The sequence below is a fragment of the Ambystoma mexicanum genome, chromosome 10 (assembly GCF_040938575.1).
Source record: "Ambystoma mexicanum isolate Mex_15411 chromosome 10, UKY_AmexF1_1, whole genome shotgun sequence".
NCBI lineage: Eukaryota > Metazoa > Chordata > Amphibia > Caudata > Ambystomatidae > Ambystoma > Ambystoma mexicanum.
Window position 1 is genome coordinate 1,223,970,683 of NC_090932.1, and position 20,444 is coordinate 1,223,991,126.

The 20,444-nt window shown below is 44.5% G+C and overlaps 1 protein-coding gene across 2 annotated transcripts in view; it reads left to right on the forward strand.

The window, feature by feature from the left end:
- LOC138492178 (stonustoxin subunit beta-like) overlaps positions 1 to 20,444 on the forward strand; it is a 74,915-nt gene that overhangs the window by 22,129 nt on the left and 32,342 nt on the right. For both annotated transcript variants that reach the window (XM_069619199.1, XM_069619198.1), the window contains one exon: positions 17,325 to 19,352. In XM_069619199.1, the coding sequence (XP_069475300.1) occupies positions 17,325 to 19,352 (2,028 nt within the window). The remainder of the gene's footprint in view (positions 1 to 17,324; positions 19,353 to 20,444) is intronic.

Genomic DNA, 20,444 nt, shown 5'->3' on the forward strand with positions numbered 1-20,444 from the left:
GGTGCCATTCTGTCTGGGTACCACAGGGGGCGTGGGAGGGGGTTTATGCACCCTGGACTGAGTTGCCTTGCCAACTCAAGTCACACTCTGGTGTGATTGGCCCAAGTGGTGAGCCACCCCGCTCACCACTTAGCGTGTTTTGATTGACAGCTAGGCTGAATGAATGGGGGTTTTCTGCATAAAAGCAGGGCTTTTGGGACTGGATCTTCAGAAGTCGCCACAGGACCTAAGAATCCAACGAGGGTAAAGCTGAGCCGACCTGCAACGACGACACCTCCGGTGGAGCCCTGCTGAACCGACTCACCACTTCCCAACGACAGAGGAGGTCTCCCGGCTGGAGAGTCTTCTTCCCCTGACTGGTGGGAACAACCAGTCCCTTTGCTTTTTCTTCGCTTCCAGGGAGTAGTGGTCGAATTGCCCGTGCTGAGCACCCCAGCAACCGGATAGCCACTAGCCCATACCGCAACCAAAAGGTGGTGACTTGTGATGGAGCCCTCTGCGGCTGGTCTCTTCCCTGGTGGTGCAACGATCTTCAACTTTCCTTCGATGACGAGATCATCTCATCTCTTGGCAAAGCCCCGACTTGCATCCACCACCAGGAACAACTGCCCCCGCCGGAGCTGTCTCTTCACTTACAAGGTACCGTGTCAGCCTGGCTTCCCTTGTGACGGTTAGCGTGAGGTGTCTTAAATCCTTACCTTTCCATTGGGTCGCATCCAGACCTTCCTAACTTTTTGTTCTAAACTGGTCCAACCTTTCTGTGACAATTTGCTACAAAGACTAAAAGTGCATTTCCACTGTGATACTTTTTGGGAAATATCGCCTTGCCTCTCTCCGAGTGGGCCTGGCCTCTGAACTTTGTGATCCACAGTAGACACTGTCTTACTTGCCTTGCATTTGCTTCGTAAAAGAGTTGGTACCGAGTTGGTTTCATACCCTGCCTTTTCTCTCCCGTTCTAACGAATATTAGAGTGCCATCTAGGTTAAAGCATTCACCTCTGTCTGCAAATAAGTGGTGCCGTTGAACCTAGACTTGTCGAAATATTGTTAGAGGAGTGAGATACTTATAGTAATTGTAATTGAAGTTGTTTGCCGTATTAGTGCCAGTGTGTTTTTCATAGATGTGTTTTTATAAATATATAACTATATATCTTTACACCCAAGCTCTGTTCCGTGTCTGCTTGTTCTACTGTGTAAATTGCCCTATTTTGTATACTCCATATACTGCCTAACTCTTCTTGAGGGAAGTCTGACTGCTCAGCCACAGCTACCAAGTGAATCTGTGTGGTACAGACTGCTACCAAGTGGGTTTACTGCCAAACACCTGTAGGCCTAAATCTTTTGTAGTGGTCCCAGAGGGAACTGCACAGGTTTCCGCTTAACAGTCTTGGCACCAGGAACTTTCTGTCTCCATTCGTCCTTGGCTGGGCGCATCGTTTCTTTTCGCCTCTGGCTGCAGCGATCGTGCAAGCCCTTACATTCATTTCGGTGGGTCTGTGGATTCCATATTTGTCCTTATGGCTGTTCCGTGTTAGTGACAGTTAAGCATATGCAAGCTTGGTATAAGTATACATTGGCATCTTGCGATTCAGCTTTAGCAAAGAATGGGACTATATATAGAGATATGTAAGCGTGTGTGTCATCTACCTGATTGAGTAATAAGCATATCTTTTGTGTCTATATGTAATAAACACATTTTTGTCTGTGTAACTTTGCAAATGGTTAGCTATGTACTTCATGTCTAATTGTGGCTATGTTGTGATGTCAGTGATGATGTCATTGATTTCTTGATGTGCGGTCAGTCGACTTGTTCGATTGGTGACATCTCCATCTCCTCCAGATCATTGACTGGGGATGGCTTGTATGGATGTCTGAGAGAGTAACGTTTCCCACAGCTGTAATACATCGATGTTGATGTGCATGGCCTAAGTGTGGTACATCAGTCGTGTCTCAATCTTTGGGCTGTGAGTCGTGTGAGGGTCATGGGGGCCATATTTGGACCTCCGTCTTCAATCCCCCCTCTGGTCAATGAGTCGCCCCCATTAACTACATGACTCTCTCTGTTCATGTGTAATTTCGGCAGCCAAACCTTTGTTATCCCTCCGAGATGTCCATGGTACTTCGCATGGTTGTACAATCTCCATGTCAGGTAACTGCAGTCTCCACCAGGGTTGCACCAAACCCATTTCCCCCAATAGTCACAGATGTTGAATGGGTACTTGAACACTGTTTCTGCCTGGAACAGAGGACACTGCGTCAGTTGTGATTTCAGCATATTCCATGTCTTTGTCTCTTCATCTTCTTCAGTCTCTAAGTCTACCAATACTTTCATCTCTATAGTCTTTTAAGTTGACTTTTTGCATTACGTGATAGCTATTCTGATGATACAAAAGGAGAATAATACTAGTACCAGGGCTACCACCAATACCTTCTTCTGTCTCCATTTTAGCATGCAGCTCTGATAACCGGGTAATGGCCTCTGTGAGGGTCCCATTGTCTTCATCATGGGCAGGAGGGAATGTACAGCAAGAAGACCCAATCCTGGCACAAACACCTCCCTCCATGGCTGTGAGAAGGTCATATCTGTTCTGGAGAGCCATTAACCTCACTGCTTGTAGCTCTTCTTTGATGGCATTGAACACTTTGATGATTGTATGTAGCCTCTGCATTAGCTCCCGACGCGTTATTTGGAGCCATTTTGCATGTATGCTAGTTTGGACTGCAAAGAACATTTCCATTCTGCTGCATAGTCTGTGCTCTGGTAGTATTGCATGCAGGGCCTCTTTCATTTTCGATGATGCATAGTTCCCCCTTTTCACTCTGGTCCAACCTACAGATCTCTTGTTTCTTTGGCTAGTATCCATTTTGGGGGAATTTATCTGCTTGTATGTCCTTCCGGAGATCTACCATTGCTGGTGTGTTGAACGGTACGAGTGAACATATTCCTCCCGGTTGGGTGGCAATTGCAGGTATGCCTTTAACCCACAGGGCCAGTAGTGGTCCATAAGCCCTGCGGTTCTGACCTCCATGTATGGTTCCTCCGAGATCTGCTTACACCCCTTATTCTCTTCAACCTTTACTGGACCATCATTTTGGAAACATAAAGAAGCATATTCAAGTGGTATGATGGCTTGTGCCCTGCTTCATTTTGTACCCATGTCAGCAGTTTCGCACTTGCTTCCTATTCCTTGAGGCAATTGTTGTTTTGCCTTTGCACTACTTCCACTGGAACTGTTAGGAGCGCATGTGCTTTGACCCCAACCACTCCTTCCTTCAACCCATTTGCTGTGTATACGTGTCCATACACTAGCCTTTGTGGTTGTTCCCAGCATTCTGGCATTCCTCCTATCTCCCTTGGTCCTATCTTGGGGTACTGTAAATCCTTTTGCATCACTACCTTTGTTTCTCCCTTTTGCAGATATTCAGTGACATATTCTGTTGTCTTGTCTGTACTCCAGTAATCCTCCATCATTTCTTAAGTCTTACTATCTTCATACAGGAATGTCCTTCTGGACATCCATCTTAGTGTGGCTCATATACACTTGGCATCATCCTCTTGTGGTGCAGAGTGATAAATGCGTGAGGCATTGGGCGCTGGCCTTTTGAATTGTAGTTGCTATAAAGGTCCTGGGTGCACCCATGGTATAGGGGATGAGAGAACAGATTTACCAGTTTGTTTCCCTATCCTGGCCGCCATATGTTTATATTGCATGTTCTTCGAAATATGGGCCAAATCAGTTAGATAGGAATTTATTCCACTGAAGTCTATGCCTGCACTGTGCCTAAGTCTCTTTACACCTCCTTAGCAGTGCTTATCGCCTGCCCAGATATGTCTTCCATGAAGGCATGGATAGGGGTTACGTTCATAAGTGTTAAAGCTTGTGCATGTGACAATAACTGTCTTCGTAGAACAAGGAGGGTAAATAGGTAGAGACAGAAGAAAGCGCAAAACATGATCATGACATTTTGAATTACATTTCCCATTTTGTTAATTCTGAACGTTGTCTTGCGTTGATCCAAACATCTGTAAAACTCACCTGAAAAGCCTAAAAAAAAGGGTAGTTATGAGGTAATTAGTTAAGCTCTATGTCTATAGTATTGGGTGAGTGCTGAATAGAACAATCACTCCCACACTATACGTATTCTCGAATCACTGAGTAAGCCAATGATGGATGAGTCCCCGTGTGGGTCAACTGTGGGTAGGTCTGAGCTACATAAAACAGAAAAGGATGGAAAAACTGTTGTGGAGGAATCATCTGCTCTGTTTCTGACAGTATCACAAATCTAATGAAATGCTCTTGAAAGGACATATGTCGATTGGGACCATATATCTCAGACAGTCTTTACTTTCTCGATGAACAGCTATTGTAAGGGAAAGATAATGTGCCTAATCTAGGTGTGCGTATTGTCCTTGAACCAGATTAGCCGCGGTTGTGGTTCTTCTTGTTTGTCTCGTTCTTCTTTTTGCATCAAATCGTCTTCGTTCAGGTGGAAGGAGGTCTAACCTCAGCAGGGCTTTACATCTCCAATGTAGTTCCAGACCTTCCTACAGCTCAGTTTAACTGCACGATCAGTGGTCTTCTCTTCGATGTACGGCCCTTTGAACCTGGGCTTATACCAAGGCCGGATGAAGTTTGTCAACAGAACAGTGTCCCCAGGGTAAATAAATTACAGCTTTAGTTGTACTTCATTCATTTCTGGGGTGGTATCTTCTTCACTGTTCTTTGATCTCTCCTGCCGTGCCTGCAGTTGGCAAGAAATAAAAGAGGCACTAGCCATCAAAGAAGCAACATATTTTTGCATTTAATTTCCAAATACGTCAGAGGTTGCATGGGTGTCTGTCTATGCCCTAGCGGGAGGAATCATGGGTAGTCACATGTGCCACCCAGTTACCACCTCATGGGGTGTTAAGTGGTGGTTGGATCTGGGCTGCTTACGCAGTGCAAACAAGACTAAGCGCATATTAAGGTGGCTTTTATTTTCGCAATCTTTTCTTTGATCAGGCCGTTGTGGCGCTCACAAATTCTGTTCACTTGTGGGTTATAGGGGCAGGAGAATTTGTGCTGCAACCCCAATATAGTTGTGATGTGCTCAAAAGTTTCATTTATGAAAAGAGGTCCATTATCAGACCGCAGGACCTCACAAACCCCCCATCTTGGGTACACTGCTCTAATGAGGAATTTTGCGGCTCTTATAGTGTCAGGGTGTGAGCAGGGGCTGGCTTCGATCCATTGTGAAAATGGACACACAACCACTATCATGTAGATGTAGCCCTGGTATAGCTGGATCATGTCCACGTAATTTATGTGGAGGTGTTGGAAGGACCCGATTGGGCGGGGTGTGGCTCCTCTCACTACGCATAAAACACTCTCCACTGTAAATATTTCACAGGTGACACAGTTTTCCATAAATGCAGCTTTTTGCTCCGCCATATTTGGGCAGAACCATTCGTCCCCAATGTATGCAACAAAGACATCCTTCCCCAGATGAGTAGGATAATGCAATTGCATGAGCGCAATATGCAATGGTGCTGTTGGAACCACTAGCTTCATTGTACTCTCCTGTCACCACAAAGTGTCGGTGGGGGATATTGAAAATGCCCTTCTCAACCATAATTCTTTTTCCGCTATCAGTGCCCTTCCCTGAAATTCTATTAACTGTGTGGCTGGCAAGGTATTATGGCCTTCCTTTAAAATCACATTGCGCACATGGATATGTGTGTTTGTTGGGGTATCAAATTATGTGGTTTCAGAGAAATATGCTGCACGCTTCGCTTCCTGATTTGTGGCTTTGTTGCCCTGGGACACTAGGTCTTCCCCCTCATGTAGGCCTGGCACTTCACGACCGCTATTGCTACTGGGAGTTGGAGCACATCTATGAGCCTGCCCAATAGTGGTGCATGCTGCACTGGTGTGCCGTCAGCCCGTCAGAAGCCCCTCCTCTGCCATTGTGTACTGTAGATGTCACATAGGCTGAATACACTGTAACCCCCTGGTCCCTGCACGCTTCTAATGCCATTATGAGAGCCACTAATTCTACTGCTTGCTTGTGAAAGCAACCTCACACTTTCTATTACTTTGATGGTCCTGTCCGTCTTTATTCTCACCACTGCTGTCCCTGTATGTCTTTCCCCCATTTCCTGGTCTATCATTGAAGACTTGTCAATATAAAGCACTTCTCTCCCCTTAAGTGACTTCTCCCTCACTTTGGGAAGGTTGTCATACTGTTCCATGTTTGTAGTATAGATGTGTACATAGTCGCCCTCCTCTGCTAGAAACGTCGCTGAGTTTACGGTCCTGCACCTCACCATCTTTATTGCTGGGTTTGAGATAATTACCTTGTATTCAGAAGCTCTCTTTGTGGTCAGCGTGCTCTTGGGTCTCTCGAGGATTGCAAAAAGAGAATGTTCCACGTATTGGGTGGCGCTGCACCCCATTGTAATACTTTCTGACATTTCTACCACGAATGTAGCAGCAGCCAGTGCTTGTTCACATGGATAATGTCCCCTCATCACAGGTTTTAAATGGCCACTATAATAGGCCAGTCGCTTGTGCCCTAGGGTAGTCTTCTGCGTGAGTCCTGCAGTCATCACCACTCGATTGGAGTGTGAGAACAAATAGAATTTGTCATGGTAGTCTGGTATCCCTAGCACTGGAACTGTGCATATTGCTTTTTTCAGCTCCCCGAATGCTTCAGTCATTTCATGTGTCCATAGCAACCGGCTGTTCCCTCTCTGTGCCTCCTTAAGTCCGCTTAACAAGGGTCTCATATATGTACTATAGTCAAACCCAGGCTCTGAAATAATTGCAGAGGCCCAAGAGCTGCTGCATTTCTCTCACTATCTTTGGCATCAGCATTTTGCAGATCTCTGCTGCCCTTTCAGGAGTAACTTTTCGCTCTTCCTGCAAAATCACTTGCCGATATATAGCACTTCATTCAAGCAATATTCTAATTTTGCCCTACTTCCCTTGTAACCTTTTTCTGCCAATACTGTCAACGAGTATACTGAGTCATTTCGACAATGTTCCTGTGAGTTGCTGCAAATCAAAATGTCGTCCATATACTGTATGACGGTGCTCCCCATCTGTATGTTGCCAACATCCATTTGGAGGACCCTGTTGAAGATAGAAGATGACTCACAGTACCCTTGTGGTAACCTTGTGTGTTTCCACTTCTGGTTTCTATATAGAAATTAAGTCAGGTCCTGTGACTGTTCATGAAGCAGTATAGAAAAGAAGGCATTCTTCAAGTCGATTACCTTGAAGTGGAGAGCTTCCATCGTGATGCTACACACAATTGTCAATGGATAGGGAACAAACTGAAATTCTGCTTCAACGATGTGGTTCAAGGGATGCAAATCCTGAATGAAACACCCGACCACCAGTCACCTTTTTTACAGGGTACCACACAGCTTTACACTGCGATTCTGAGGGTACCAAAATGCCTTGCTTCACTAGCGCGACGATCGTCTCATAAATACCTTTGTCTGCTTCCCTTGATAGGGGATACTGTCTTGTCCTTGTTAAAATAGTCCCTGGTTTAAGTTTTTTCTTGACATCTCCTATCCCTTTTAGTAGACCCACGTCACAGGGACTACTGCTCCATAAGGCACTGGGTACTCACCCCAATTTTTCTCGAGAACTGGTGGTGGTGCTTTTTGCAACACAACAATTCTTTGTGGCTCTTCCCTGTAATGTATTCTCACCTAATATGTAATGCTTATGTCAAACACCACCTCTTGGTCTGATCGATTGTCTTGAAATAGTGCCTCATCTGTCACGTCATTCAACCTATATCCCTGCAATCACTGTCCTCCATAATTATCCTGTGTCATCAGTCCCATGCAATACTATTCTCTCATCTCCCACTATAACTGCCTCAAGTTTTATTGGGATCACCTTTCCTTCTTGTTCATCAAAGGGAATCTCTGGTCTAAATAAGAACTTGTTGGCTATGCGTGACAGCCTGTCTCTGTACATTTGTGAATGCCTCATTCGTGGAGTAGCCTGTTCTGAGTGAATTTAAGAAGGCATGGATCACACCCTTACTTAAAAAGCCAGGTCTGTGCCTGTTATCTCCGGCGAATTACCAGCTGATCACTAACACCCTATTCCTTTTGAAGATTTTGGAGTGAGTGGCGTATTTGCACATTTCAGATTTCCTGAATGAATCGAGTATCCTAAACAAATGGCAGTCTGGGTTCAGGCAGGGTCATGGTACGGAAACGGCCCTGCTTGATCTGAAGTCCAGACTACTACTGTATATGGATAAGGGCCAGACTGTGATGCTGATGTTACTTGATCTGTCTGCTGCTTTTGATCTGGTGGACCATGGCAAATTGGTCACCAGGCTAAAAGAGGTAGCTCTCTTTTCTAATAATGCAGCCCTTTGGATTGCATTTTTCTTCAGCAATCGATCATGTAGAGTCTGGAGGGAACTGGCTGAAGCCCCACCAGCCTGTTTGAATTAGGGCGTGCCTAAAGGAGCCAACCTAACTCCCTCACTATACAATATATGTACAGTTCAGTTTTTATCTACTGGAGGAAAATAACATATACTATGTAGATGACACTCATTGGTTCATCCCATTACCATGACTGCATGAGTTGGATGAAAAAAACATCAACAGGGTTTTTGATATCATCTCAAATTGGATGACGGAAAACAGCTTGGCATGCAATAAAGAAAAGACTGAATTTATGGTGATAGGCACAAGTACTAAAATCAAGAAGCTGGACCGAGAGTATAGTCAGTTCAGAGTGGATGGCTGTAATATTACAACCAAGAAGAAGGTTAGGACCTTGGCCATTGTTCTAGATCAAAATCTGGATACAAGGGCTCAAGTAAATAGCCTAGTTGCCTCAACAGCCTATTACATTAAACTGTTCGCCCAACTGCGTCCTTATATCTCGCAAGTTAATTGTGAAACGGTGGCTAGAGCCTTAGTAGGGTCGAACATTGACTACTACAGTAGGCTTTTGGTAGGAATTGCTAAGGCTGATATTGCGCGGCTCCAAACCTTCCAGAACAGTATGGTTAGGATTATTCTTGATCTTAAGAAGAGAGCTCATATATCAGAGGCCAGGTGTAACCTACACTGGTTACCGATTGAAGCAAGGATTCAGTTTAGGCTGCTTGAGATAACACACAGATGTGTCAAGGGCACCGGCCTTTAATACGTAACAGAGGCTCTGCTTCCTAAATCTAATGTTAGGGCATTGAGATCTAATAACACCAACCAGCTAAAAGGTTCAATGTGCGATCTCACTCATGTTATGAAAAGTGTCTTCTTTATGGCGGCACCTAAGGCATATAATGCCATCCCTCCGGAACTAAGAGATATTCATTCTATGGCAATTTTCAGGAAGAAGATTAAGATGTTGTTATTTAAATAAGAAGATTTGCCCTCCTTTTTTTTCTTTTTTCTCCCATGTAGAATTCTTGCCTGCTGTGTCAGTTGTTGTGAATTGTGTTTGTCATGCCCTTAAGACCCAGGGTTCTAGGGAATACATAATACATTAACTAACTAACTAACTAACTGTATCCCTTGGTGCCATACTATAAATACTTTCACTCCATATTGAAACAGCTCAGTGTCTGCTGGCACCCCCTTCTGTAACATCTCGCCGCAATATGACTGGATGAGCTCCCTCACATTCATGTAAGGAGTTCCTGGTGTCGAGGACAATATCCCTTGGTCTGTGAATGAGATGGTCATGTTAAATCGGCTCATCATGTCTCTACCCATTAAGTTCACAGGTGTATGTTGGGTATATTACAGTGGCATGGTCAGATCATGTTCTCCTATAGAAAGTGGAAGGTTGTCAGTAAAAGGTCCGTAGCCGCAGAGAATCTCTGTGCATTCATGGCAATGCCTGACATTGAGAATCTTCCTTCCCTAATATAGGACCGTGTCGCCCCCATATCCTCCAGAAAGGAAAAAGTCTTATCACCTATTATCAACTCTATACGTGGTTCCTAATTTGGATTGGCTGTAATGGATAGGAATGAACATATCAGGTCTGTCTGTTGGCTGTCCTGTTGTGGGTCTAATGATCTCCCTGTCGATGTAAATGGTCTGCCCCCTACAGCATTTGCTCCCCCAGCTTTCACACAGGAATCGGCACAGTGGAGTCTGCATGTGTTGTGGTTATGACGTTCTGATGTGCTGGTGCCTTCTGTGCTGGTTGTGATGGCTGCATGTGTCCCGGCATCTGTGAGGCATGTGTCATGGCCTGATATGGCTGCATTTGCATGTCCTGTGTGTGTGTCTGTCGTGGAGTGCATATCTGCACCTGCTTGTGATCCTGGACATAATAGTCAGTATGTGCTGTCTGATATGTGGGTTGGTGCTGACCACCCCCATTCTGGTGCATCCCAACCCTGTGTCTACACACTTGAGATATGTGGCCTATTTGCCCACACATCCAACATTGTACGGGACCCCACGTAGGTCTTTGCTGTCCCCCGTGAAACTGCATAACCCCTTCCTCCCCACTTATAAGCATAGCCCCTTCCATTGTGTACTTGGATACCTTCTTCTGCACTAACTTTGCTTCATCCTAATTCTTTCCCCATGCTTCCTTCTCGCATTCCCTTGCATCAGTCTACAATAGTGTTCTATGGGTAGCAGAATTTCCGACCACGGCTTAGCTTCTATCCCCTCTAGCTTCTTAAACTGCTTTTGTGCCTGTTCTGGCAACCCTTGACATAATATATGGTAGAATAACCCCACTGTTTTTTCCCATGGGTCTCTCATCTCGAAACGCCATCACTCTTGAATCTCTTCAATATGTTGAAGTGGGTCTTCATCCTCACGCATTTTGCATGCCATAATTGCGCTTATATCCAAGATGTCTGGGTATTTCACCCTTAGTGCTTGCCATAAGGCTGCTTGGCAGTTATTGAACGGAGTGCCATTGTGTGCCGTGTTCTGTGCAGTCACTCCGGGATACCCTGCCCTTTTCCATACATCGTTTGCTTCCTCCCCAAGAATGGCGGAAAGTAATCACTTCATGTCGCCCACCGCTAATGTTGTCCCTGCTGTCAGTCTTTCAAGCTCATAAATCCACTTCCAGCCCCAGCAGTCAATGAAGGTAGCTTGCATCTTAAAGTGTCTTTGTCCATTTTCAAACACAGAATATACTGAAGCCACGCACCATCCTTCTCCAATAATGGGAACTGTGTCAATCTTGTCACTCTTCCCTGTCTCCTAATGTCTTTAGTGGCGGTGAACTCCCTTGCCATCTCTGTCCGTTTCCATCCTGGCAGGGCCCTGAGCCTTTGAGCATGCGGAGTGATATTGTCCAAGGTGCGCAATCCAACTTTAGAACGTGGCAGTCACCCTTCGCTGTCCTCCTCTCCTCTGTCCATGTCTTCTTCACCTCCCCATACCATGTCTCTATCAGGGCTTCCTTCCATGGAGCGGCAAGAAGGTCTTTCCTCTTCGTCATCCTCACTCCCCTGTGAAACCTCATCTGACCCCATGGTCCTGATACTATTGTCACTCTCCCGTTCTCTCTTGTCCTCGAAACTAAGCCTCCTTAACATTGGGTCTTCCCACTGATTTCCCTTTGCTCAATCCGTAATCTGGTGTTCCCCCCTCACTGAGGGTCCAGTAGCACTCCTATCTGCCCGTACGGCAGCCATGCTGTTCCTCCTACTCCTGTAGAGTTCCCCTAACCTCCTTTGTATTCCTTCCCCATCCTCATTATCTAACGTTCTAAATCTGTCTTAATCTGCACTGCCTTCAAAGAGCGTCTCTCTCTGCTCTCGTCTTTATCCCGCTCGCCTCTTCGCTCCTCTTCTTCCCTGCATCAGCGTACTAATAACGAGCCGCTCGACATTTAACCTCCTTTTCTCTTTCTTTATTTGCAATTGCTTTTCCAGCTTTTCTTCTGCTTTCCTTCATGCATGTCCTCTAGCTCACTCAGTTTTCTTTTCTCCTTTTCTTCTCTTTCTTGTGCTTCTGCTCGCTCCCTTTCATTTCACAACCATTCGCTTTCCTCCTCCTCTTCCCTTTCCCTTCTATTTACTTCCTCCATTATCGACGCCAATACTTTATCTTCCTCCACAATGTCTTTACTACTCTGTCGTTCCTTCCCCACGTGCCCTGTCTCACTTTTTGCTTTCTTGTCCAGCTTGAGCAATATTTGTCCGCCTACCCATTCATTCTGGACTATCAATTCTTGGCCCTCAGTAACCCCCTTTTTCCCCAAGTAATTCACCTTTAGCTTTGCTTGCAGCTCACTGTGCTCCTTACATTCGGTGCTGATATCTTGCATTACGTTACTGGCTTGCTTTGTAGCACTAAGTGCTTCTCTGCCACTATACGCGGGAGGTGTGAAAGTAAGATTGGTGTATCCCGCTGCTGCTTTTACCTCCTTAATGGGGTAACATCCCTTACTTTCTGTTGCTGAATCTATGTCTGCGGTTTGAGGAAGAGGTGGGGGAGCCGAGGGTGGTTCGCCTTCCATATTCCGTTGACTCAGCATCCAATGCTGCTGGGTCGAGTTCCCTTCCTCGTCCTGAAACATTTGGCATGAGTGTATCCCTCATTTCGTCACCTTATGTAACACTTGTCAATACTTACTTGACCTTAAATCGGGATTTCGGCACATCCAATTGTACCCTGCAATTTTGCAATTCACTGTCTCAATACTGCCTCTGAAATACCATGTATGCAAATCATAACTGTGCAATTCAATCTTTTCCTTAGCCTCTGCGGGTCACCACCAGCACTGCGTGCGTGCTCTGCTCACCGCCCCACTGTGGCCCTTCGCCCTGAAGGCTCAAATCACAACTCCATTTGTGCACTTCTCAAGCTCCGTCCCAATGGCCCAACACTAGTTCTGCAACTAGATAAACGGTGTAACCAATGAAATCCACCACTTTCAGTGCACCTCGGGTCCCATTAAACAACCTCGCCAGTGACATCACCAATACCTTAGAGGAAGAACTCTCGATGCCCGATCCCTCAACAGATAGGCCCACTTATTAACTACCCAAACACAATGAAAAATGCACTAACTACGACCCAGAATACCAATGTCTAAATATTCTTCATTTAATGTCTCCAATAAATTGAATGTGTTACCAAGAGCTATGGACGTGATTGCTGATGGACTGGATAAGATTGATTGGCTGGTACAGACAATCAGGCTCATTTCAGTCCATCTCAGCTGTCCCAACAGATTCTGCAGCCAAGAGATTATTTAGTTACAAAGGAACTGAGATTTTTATCATGTAATGTGGCAGGGGTTAAAAAACTTGTGATTGAATCCAAATGGGTTCAATTTATTCATGGATTCAACATTCTTTGTTTCCAGGAAACATGGGCCATGGATAACATTGAATTACAAGGGTTCAGCACTTTTAACCTAGGTGCAACAAAAGGCCCCAGAGGTAGACCAAAAGGAGGGTTGTTAATTTGGATCAATCCGGCATTGGACTTGACAGTAAATACATTAGCTACGGGTTCAGTTGACCTGCAGTGTCTTGAGGTAGTCAGTTCAAATGGGAAGCATGCACTGCTTTTTAACATTTATAATAAACTAGATGGGTATGTTCCAAATGGAGAGTCTTAAAATGATGTGTTGTATGATCACAGAAAGACTTTTGATACATTTCCCCCTCTTATTTTGGCTATGTAGGATTTTAATTTGCAATATGAACCGTTAATAGAATTAGATGGATCCTGGGATGATCAGAAGGTAGCACTTGGTATCCCTAAATTGGAGTCAGTTAGCTCCATTAGGTCAATCCGGGTGCCATTGAGGCCACTAGGCTAATGGGCATAGCAGGGTTGTGTTTGTGTAACGAGAGGAAACCTTCAGATATACCTGCCGCATTTAATTATGTACAGTATCAGGGTATCTCCCGCATAGATTATATTTTGATTAGTGCAGAAGACTGGGCTATGGTAACTAGAACGGAAGTTTTAAAGCAGCCAGATAGTGATCATCCACCACTAAGCTGCTACTTCTGCCCCAAATGGGAAAGAAATGGAAAGACTGAAAGCCAAAGGGGCGGATGCTCTATCACACTAGTAGGTAATCTCAACTAATATCGACCAGAGTGTGACTGCGAGTATGTATGCAAGTATTGTCCCATTTATTTCAGTTATCTGCCTGGGGGATCCTTGGTCTTCAGTTGTAGGAGCGTTATAAATACGTATGGTGAAGATTTGTCATCTTTTTGTTTTTTTAAATCAGCATGCAAAATTAGGAAGTACAATCTAGCTAGTAAAGGGTGGTGTGATGAAGACTGCATGTTGGCTAAGCAGAATGTATTGAATTACTTTAAAAATGCGGATTTGATTCAGAAGCCCCATCTGAGGCTTCTCTCTGCTAATTATAAAGCAGTAGTGGCCCTTAAAAAGTCTCAATTTCCTCCAAGGCCGGCTCCTGTCACCTCTTGTCTTTTTGGCCATACTTGGGTTTAGGTGTCGGTTTTCACTGGTTGCCGTGCAGCCCCTCAGGCATGCGGCGGGATGAGGCAGCTTACTGCGAAAAGGTCTTAGCGACCATCCCTCTGCTACCACTGTTGAAGCGGCAGTGGTACTATAGCAGTCAGCCCAATTACCAACAGACAGGCACTCAGGCCCATCAAAATCTCCTCACTTCAAGAACGGAATCGCAGCAGAAAAACATGAATTCTGCAGGGTTCCTGTCTGCTGAGCATGTGTCACCCGGTTTTATCCAGGTGTGACATCACACAACCAAGCTCTGTCCCCGAAACCTATCAGGCATTCACATTGGTCAGTTTAGGCGAACTACGTATATGTCCTATAGGGGTTAATTCTACTATTGGATAGTCATATCTGGTGGCTCCTCCTGGGACCACCGCTACATGTTTCAATCTAGATTGTTGCAGGGTCGCACAGGGACCACTGGCTTGTACAACATATTTTGTCTCCACGTGAAAGGTGACTCTGGATTCGGCAAAATGTGTTCTCCTAGCCCTGGTACCCTGGATGGTTACTAGGCTGAGTGTAACTTCTCAAGGCAATGAGAATCAACATTTAGGGGCTGTGTGTTCCCTAATATTGCCATCTCCGATGACCTAAGCATGGGAGAGTGCATTCAGTTGGCAGTTTGAGAGCAACACTTGTAGCTTTCCACCTCTGATTTGGTGGGAGCAACTTCTCTCCGTCCACCTTGATTGAATTGGCATTGTTTTTTTCTGCTGGGCCACGTGTGTTGCGACCACGAAATAGAGCGCTCTTGCCTGTAATTATGAGGATTTTAGTCTGAATTTCTTGCAGGTGGCTTATCGTGTTGGTAACCAGGAGCTTTCCATCTCCATTTGTCCTTGGCTGGGCACATCGTTTCTGCTCGCCTCTGGCTGCAGCAATCGTGCAAGCCCTTCCATGTAGTCAAATCCTGTCTCCCCTTCCTCATTCATTTCAATGGGCTGTGGCTTCCATGTTTGTCCTTATGGCTTTTCCATGTTAGTAGCAGTTAAGCATATGCAAGCTTGGAATAAGTGTACTGTGGTGTCTTGCGGTTCAGCTTTGTCAAAGAATGTTACTATATAGCGATATGTATTTGTGTCTGTCTTCTACCTGCGTGAGTCATAAGCATGTGTTTCATGTCTATATGCAATAAACTAATGAATGTCTGTGTAACTTTGTGAATGGATGGCTATGTACTTCATGTCTAAGTGCAGCTATGTCGTGATGTCAGTGATGACATCATTAATTTCTTGATTTACGGTCAGACAACTTGTTCAGTTGGTGACATCACCATGTCGTACAGATCATCAACTGGGTATGGCTTGAATGGCTGTCTGAGAGAGTGACGTTTCTACATTTGCGATACATCGACAATGGCATTGCAGGGCCTAAGAGTGAGGTACATCGGTCATGTCTCAGTATTTGGGTTGGGAGTCATGTGGGGGTCATGAAGGCTATAATTGTACCTCTGTCTGCACTGTTATGTTCAGCTGATGAAAACCCGGAACTGTGCCTGCTTCAGGATTAGAAGCACTGTTAGCCAGACTTACACCTGATGCCAAATTTAACATCTACAAATGCAACCCCTGACCACCTTGATGCAGAACAAATGAGTGCATAGTTGGCCACAATGATTCCAACCTCCCTGGGGAGGGGGGGATTTTTATGATTCTGCGTTTCAGGGCTCAGTCAGTGCACTTATCACTTTTGTTGCCCCTTCAGCCCATACTGTTTCAATGGTTGCAAAGTCCAGTCCCTAGTAGCTACCCTTCCTTGACCATGGGCAGTGGAATACTGGTCAGGAATTCCTTACTAGGTTGCCCTCAGTGAGCTGGAATTGGGAGTCACTCCCTTCACTTTGGGAAACTAATTTTTTCCTAAAACCTTTTCACTTTAAATGCGTACCTTTTGGCTTTGGCCAAGTTATGTTGCAGGAGTACTTTGTGACATTCTAATCCCCTTTCCAAGTGCTTTCATGTGAGCTACTCCTTTCGAATACTAGGACTTAATTTATTTGACTAGGTAAAGACAATGTAAGCTGTTTTATGATCACTGCCTTGTTAATATAAGGCATAATGTTTTTATTTTTTACTTGATTAACCATTTTTCTTTCAACCACTTTACTTGAGTTATTGATTTGCATTTGTGCTTATAACTGTGTGTAAATGTAAAGTGTTTTGTGTTGTGCAGTACCCACTTTGGGGCTTCCTCTTGTGTGCATATATGTGTAGATAACATTGTTTGTAGTTTATACTATCCTGAGGTTTGACCTAATAAATAGCATAAATAGCATACGTGTATACAACTGTGTGGACCTGTAATAATAAAGGGTCTATGCTGTTAATTGTTCCTACATTCCAAACTCCTGATCTGCTTAGTCTAAGCCTTACTGCCCGGCTTGCGTTACTTAAAAAGGGTTTGGTTAGACCAAGTGCTGATACAGAAAATCCCTCTTAACACAACTGGATAGGCAAGGCACAGCGGAAATAGCTTCAAAGATTTTATCAGTTCAGACAGTGTTCCAGAGGTGACCTTTGAACTGAAGATGTCACTCCCTAATATGTCCCCTGTCCTCGTGTTCTGTGGGTGGAGTACATCTGCTCACAATGCAATGTATTTGGGCAGATTAAATACTGTAAATCACCTTTCCTGCACTATGCGAGTGTTGGAATGTTGGAGGATTTCTCAATTGCATGTACAATGACACAGATAAATTCATAATAATTGTGCGTCAATCAGACCCAGTGTGATCTTCCTGATTGAAAGAGATGAACTGCATTGAATGCATTATAAGGCTAATGTGTAATCTTTCTCTGTTCCTAATAATGCTGCATTCCGAATAATGCATTCATGCATTGTTTTTCTACAGGCTTGACTCTATGGGACAAAGCAGTCATAAAAACTGATGTGCGTGAAACACTCCAGCCCAACACAGAGTTCAAAATTGTCGCGTCTGACTCCATGGAAGACAAAGCTTCATCGCTGAATGTTTCTGCATCTCTGAAAGCAAGTTTCCTGGGTGGGCTGATTGAAGTGGGTGGCTCAGCTAAGTTCTTAAACGATAGAAAGAAATCCAGGAACCAGGCCCGTGTCACTCTCCAGTACTCAGCAACCACAAAATTTGAACAACTGTCTATGAATCATTTGGGGCCCAAGAACATCCAGTATCCCAGTGTGTTTGATCAGAAGGATGTCACCCATGTTGTCACAGCTGTGCTGTATGGTGCCAAAGCTTTCTTTGTTTTTGATCGTGAAGTGTCTGCCTCTGAGAGCATGCAGGATGTCAAAGGGACCTTACAGATTGCAGTAAAAAGCATACCCACATTCTCAATTGAAGGGGAAGGATCTCTTCAGATGAATGACAAAATAAAGGAAACCATGGATACTTTCAGCTGCACATTCTGTGGGGACTTTGCTCTTCCAAACAACCCTGTAACATATCAGGATGCCATTAAAGCTTTCTCAGCCCTTCCGTCACTACTTGAAAAAAATGCCATACCAGTAAAGGTCTGGCTTCATCCGATAAATGAGTTTGATTCCAAACCATCCCAGATGTTGCGTACGCTAAGCGCTGTACTGATCGGTGATGTCCAGGATGTCCTAGAAGAACTGAGCTACTTTGACATGGAGTGCAATGATCTCCTGCAGGAACCTGCTGCCACCACCTTCCCTGACATCAAGACAAAGATCAAAACCTTCCAAAAGTATTGCATGAACTTCCGATTGACGTTCCAGAAGGAAGTGGCCCGGCTCCTGCCCGCCATCCGAGGAGCGGGAGAAGAGGAATCAGCATTAGTGGAAGTGCTGGCAGCCAAGGAGCAGTCCCCATTCAGCAGTCTCCGACTCACCGAGTTTTTAGATGCCAAAGAGGAGGAGATTAACTTTGTTAATGCATACCTAAAGGTGCTACGAGGCTTTAAGTTGACACCGACAAGTAGTTCATTGAATCAAATAAAGATAGACCCCATGGTCGACTGTGTATTTTCTTTCACCTTTACTTCACTTCAAGACGAGGAGCCTTATCTTAATGAGCAAAAGCAGTGGCTTCAAATGCAATACAAGACAACATCTGACTCAACACCAGCAAAACCAGCTGTTGGGAGCCAAAAGCCAAAATGGTGGTTCAGAAATGAAGAAATAATCAAAAAGAGCCGAAAGTCTGTAAAGGCGTTCACTGAATTTGAACAATGGAACCGGGCTGTACAAACCAAGAAGCTCCAGTTTACTGTTTCTTCTGTTCAAGATCCCAGTAATCCAGGGGTTGCAATCTACTGGTATGAAGCAGCAAAGATAAGGAGTACAGCATTTGAACCCCCAAAGGCAAGTGCACCAATGGTGAACACAATAACTCATGATGGTGCCACGTTCACTTGTCCCACATCAAGTGAGATTTCAGGTTACAGGTTTGAGTACAGGAAATTAGGAGAGGAGAACTGGACAGCTGCTAAAACAAATGAGGTCAAAGGGTCTTTGATAGTCACCGGCCTATCTGCAAATTCTGCATACCAGTTTAGACAATATGCAGTGTACAGAGAATGGATCAGCTTAATCAGCGATAGCACAGATTTCCTGACTACACGACCTATTAGCCCACCTAGAAAACTTGAGGAGGTGAGGGAGAAAGCAGGTGTCATCACTCTCACCTGGCAGGAACCCGCAGTCATCACTCCAAACTACCGCATCTCAGAATACAAGATCGAGTACAAAGAGCAAGCCGAACAAGCAGGTCAAGATGTGAAGGAAAAATGGAATGAACAGAAAGTTGTGGACAAAGTTACAAAAAGTTCTGTTGAGGGGCTGAAGCTTAATATTGCCTACAGTTTCCGAGTGTCTGCCATCTGTGAGAGTGGAGAATGCAGTGTTCCAAGTGAAATGCGAGTCTTCACGGCCACTCAAGGTAAGAGTCCAATGTGCTGCTGAGAAACTCAGCCTAGCCTTATTCTCTGTGTTGTGTTTCTGCAACATGTAAGATTCCTCAGACCAACTGCTGTAGGCCCCCAAATGTGACCAAATTAAATATAGCATGGCTAGAAAATGTAGGCTTTGGGAATGGAGCCAAGTATGTTTGCTGAAATCATGCATTTCTGGTACATTGGTAGTGAAAATGTGACATGTGGTTATCAATCTATTTAGAACATTCAATAGAATAGAGAAATGGAATGTGTAAAAAATCAAAGTAAAGCAGTCTTGTGGAAAATCTGGAATGTTATACGAAACTCAAACACACATAGAGAACTGTTTCTCACGTCCTTGTACATTTTCCAAAAGTTCCAGGACCATCAAACAGGGTTGAAGACCTTGGGACAACAGACACCAATTCTGTTCATAGTATGGAGATATGAAGTCGGGCAGGAAGACAAAGATGGAGACAGGAAATGATAGGGGGAGTGTCAGGAAAGGTTTTCTTTTTTCAACTTTCCTCCATTTATTTTAGAGGAGCCCCACAGCATATCTGCTTCCTGTCTGGATTCTGACTGACTTTTCGCGGGAGTGAGATCCTTTTACGTTACACACCTGCTTCGCTCATTTAATTTAGGCTACACTAGCATTCTCTAAGGCTGTCAGTGAACTTAATGTGCCTTCACTTGTTTTTCAGCTTCATCTTTACAGTATAGCACAAGTCACCTTCACTGGAGTGCTACAGGGATACTTTGTGGCAATTAAGTGACACCTGTGTTACTTTTGTGATGTGGTCTGAACAGGCTGGTTACCATTGGACCAATGTTTACCTTTATCTTTATATGACAAGGCTCAGTGGTTTAAGGCCACTGATGTACACACTATAAAAGCAAATGACATAGTATAACATATACTCAAAATGGCTGCTCCTCATGGTACAAGAATTTTGTGCTATGTTTAAAAATTAGGCTTTTGCCTCTTCTAAGTTCTTCCCTTTGTCCATATAACTTGCTTTAGGATTTGTGTTTCTGCTATATGTTATAACATAGCCTGTTTTCCCTTCCTGTACACCTGACTCTAGATTGTTGCA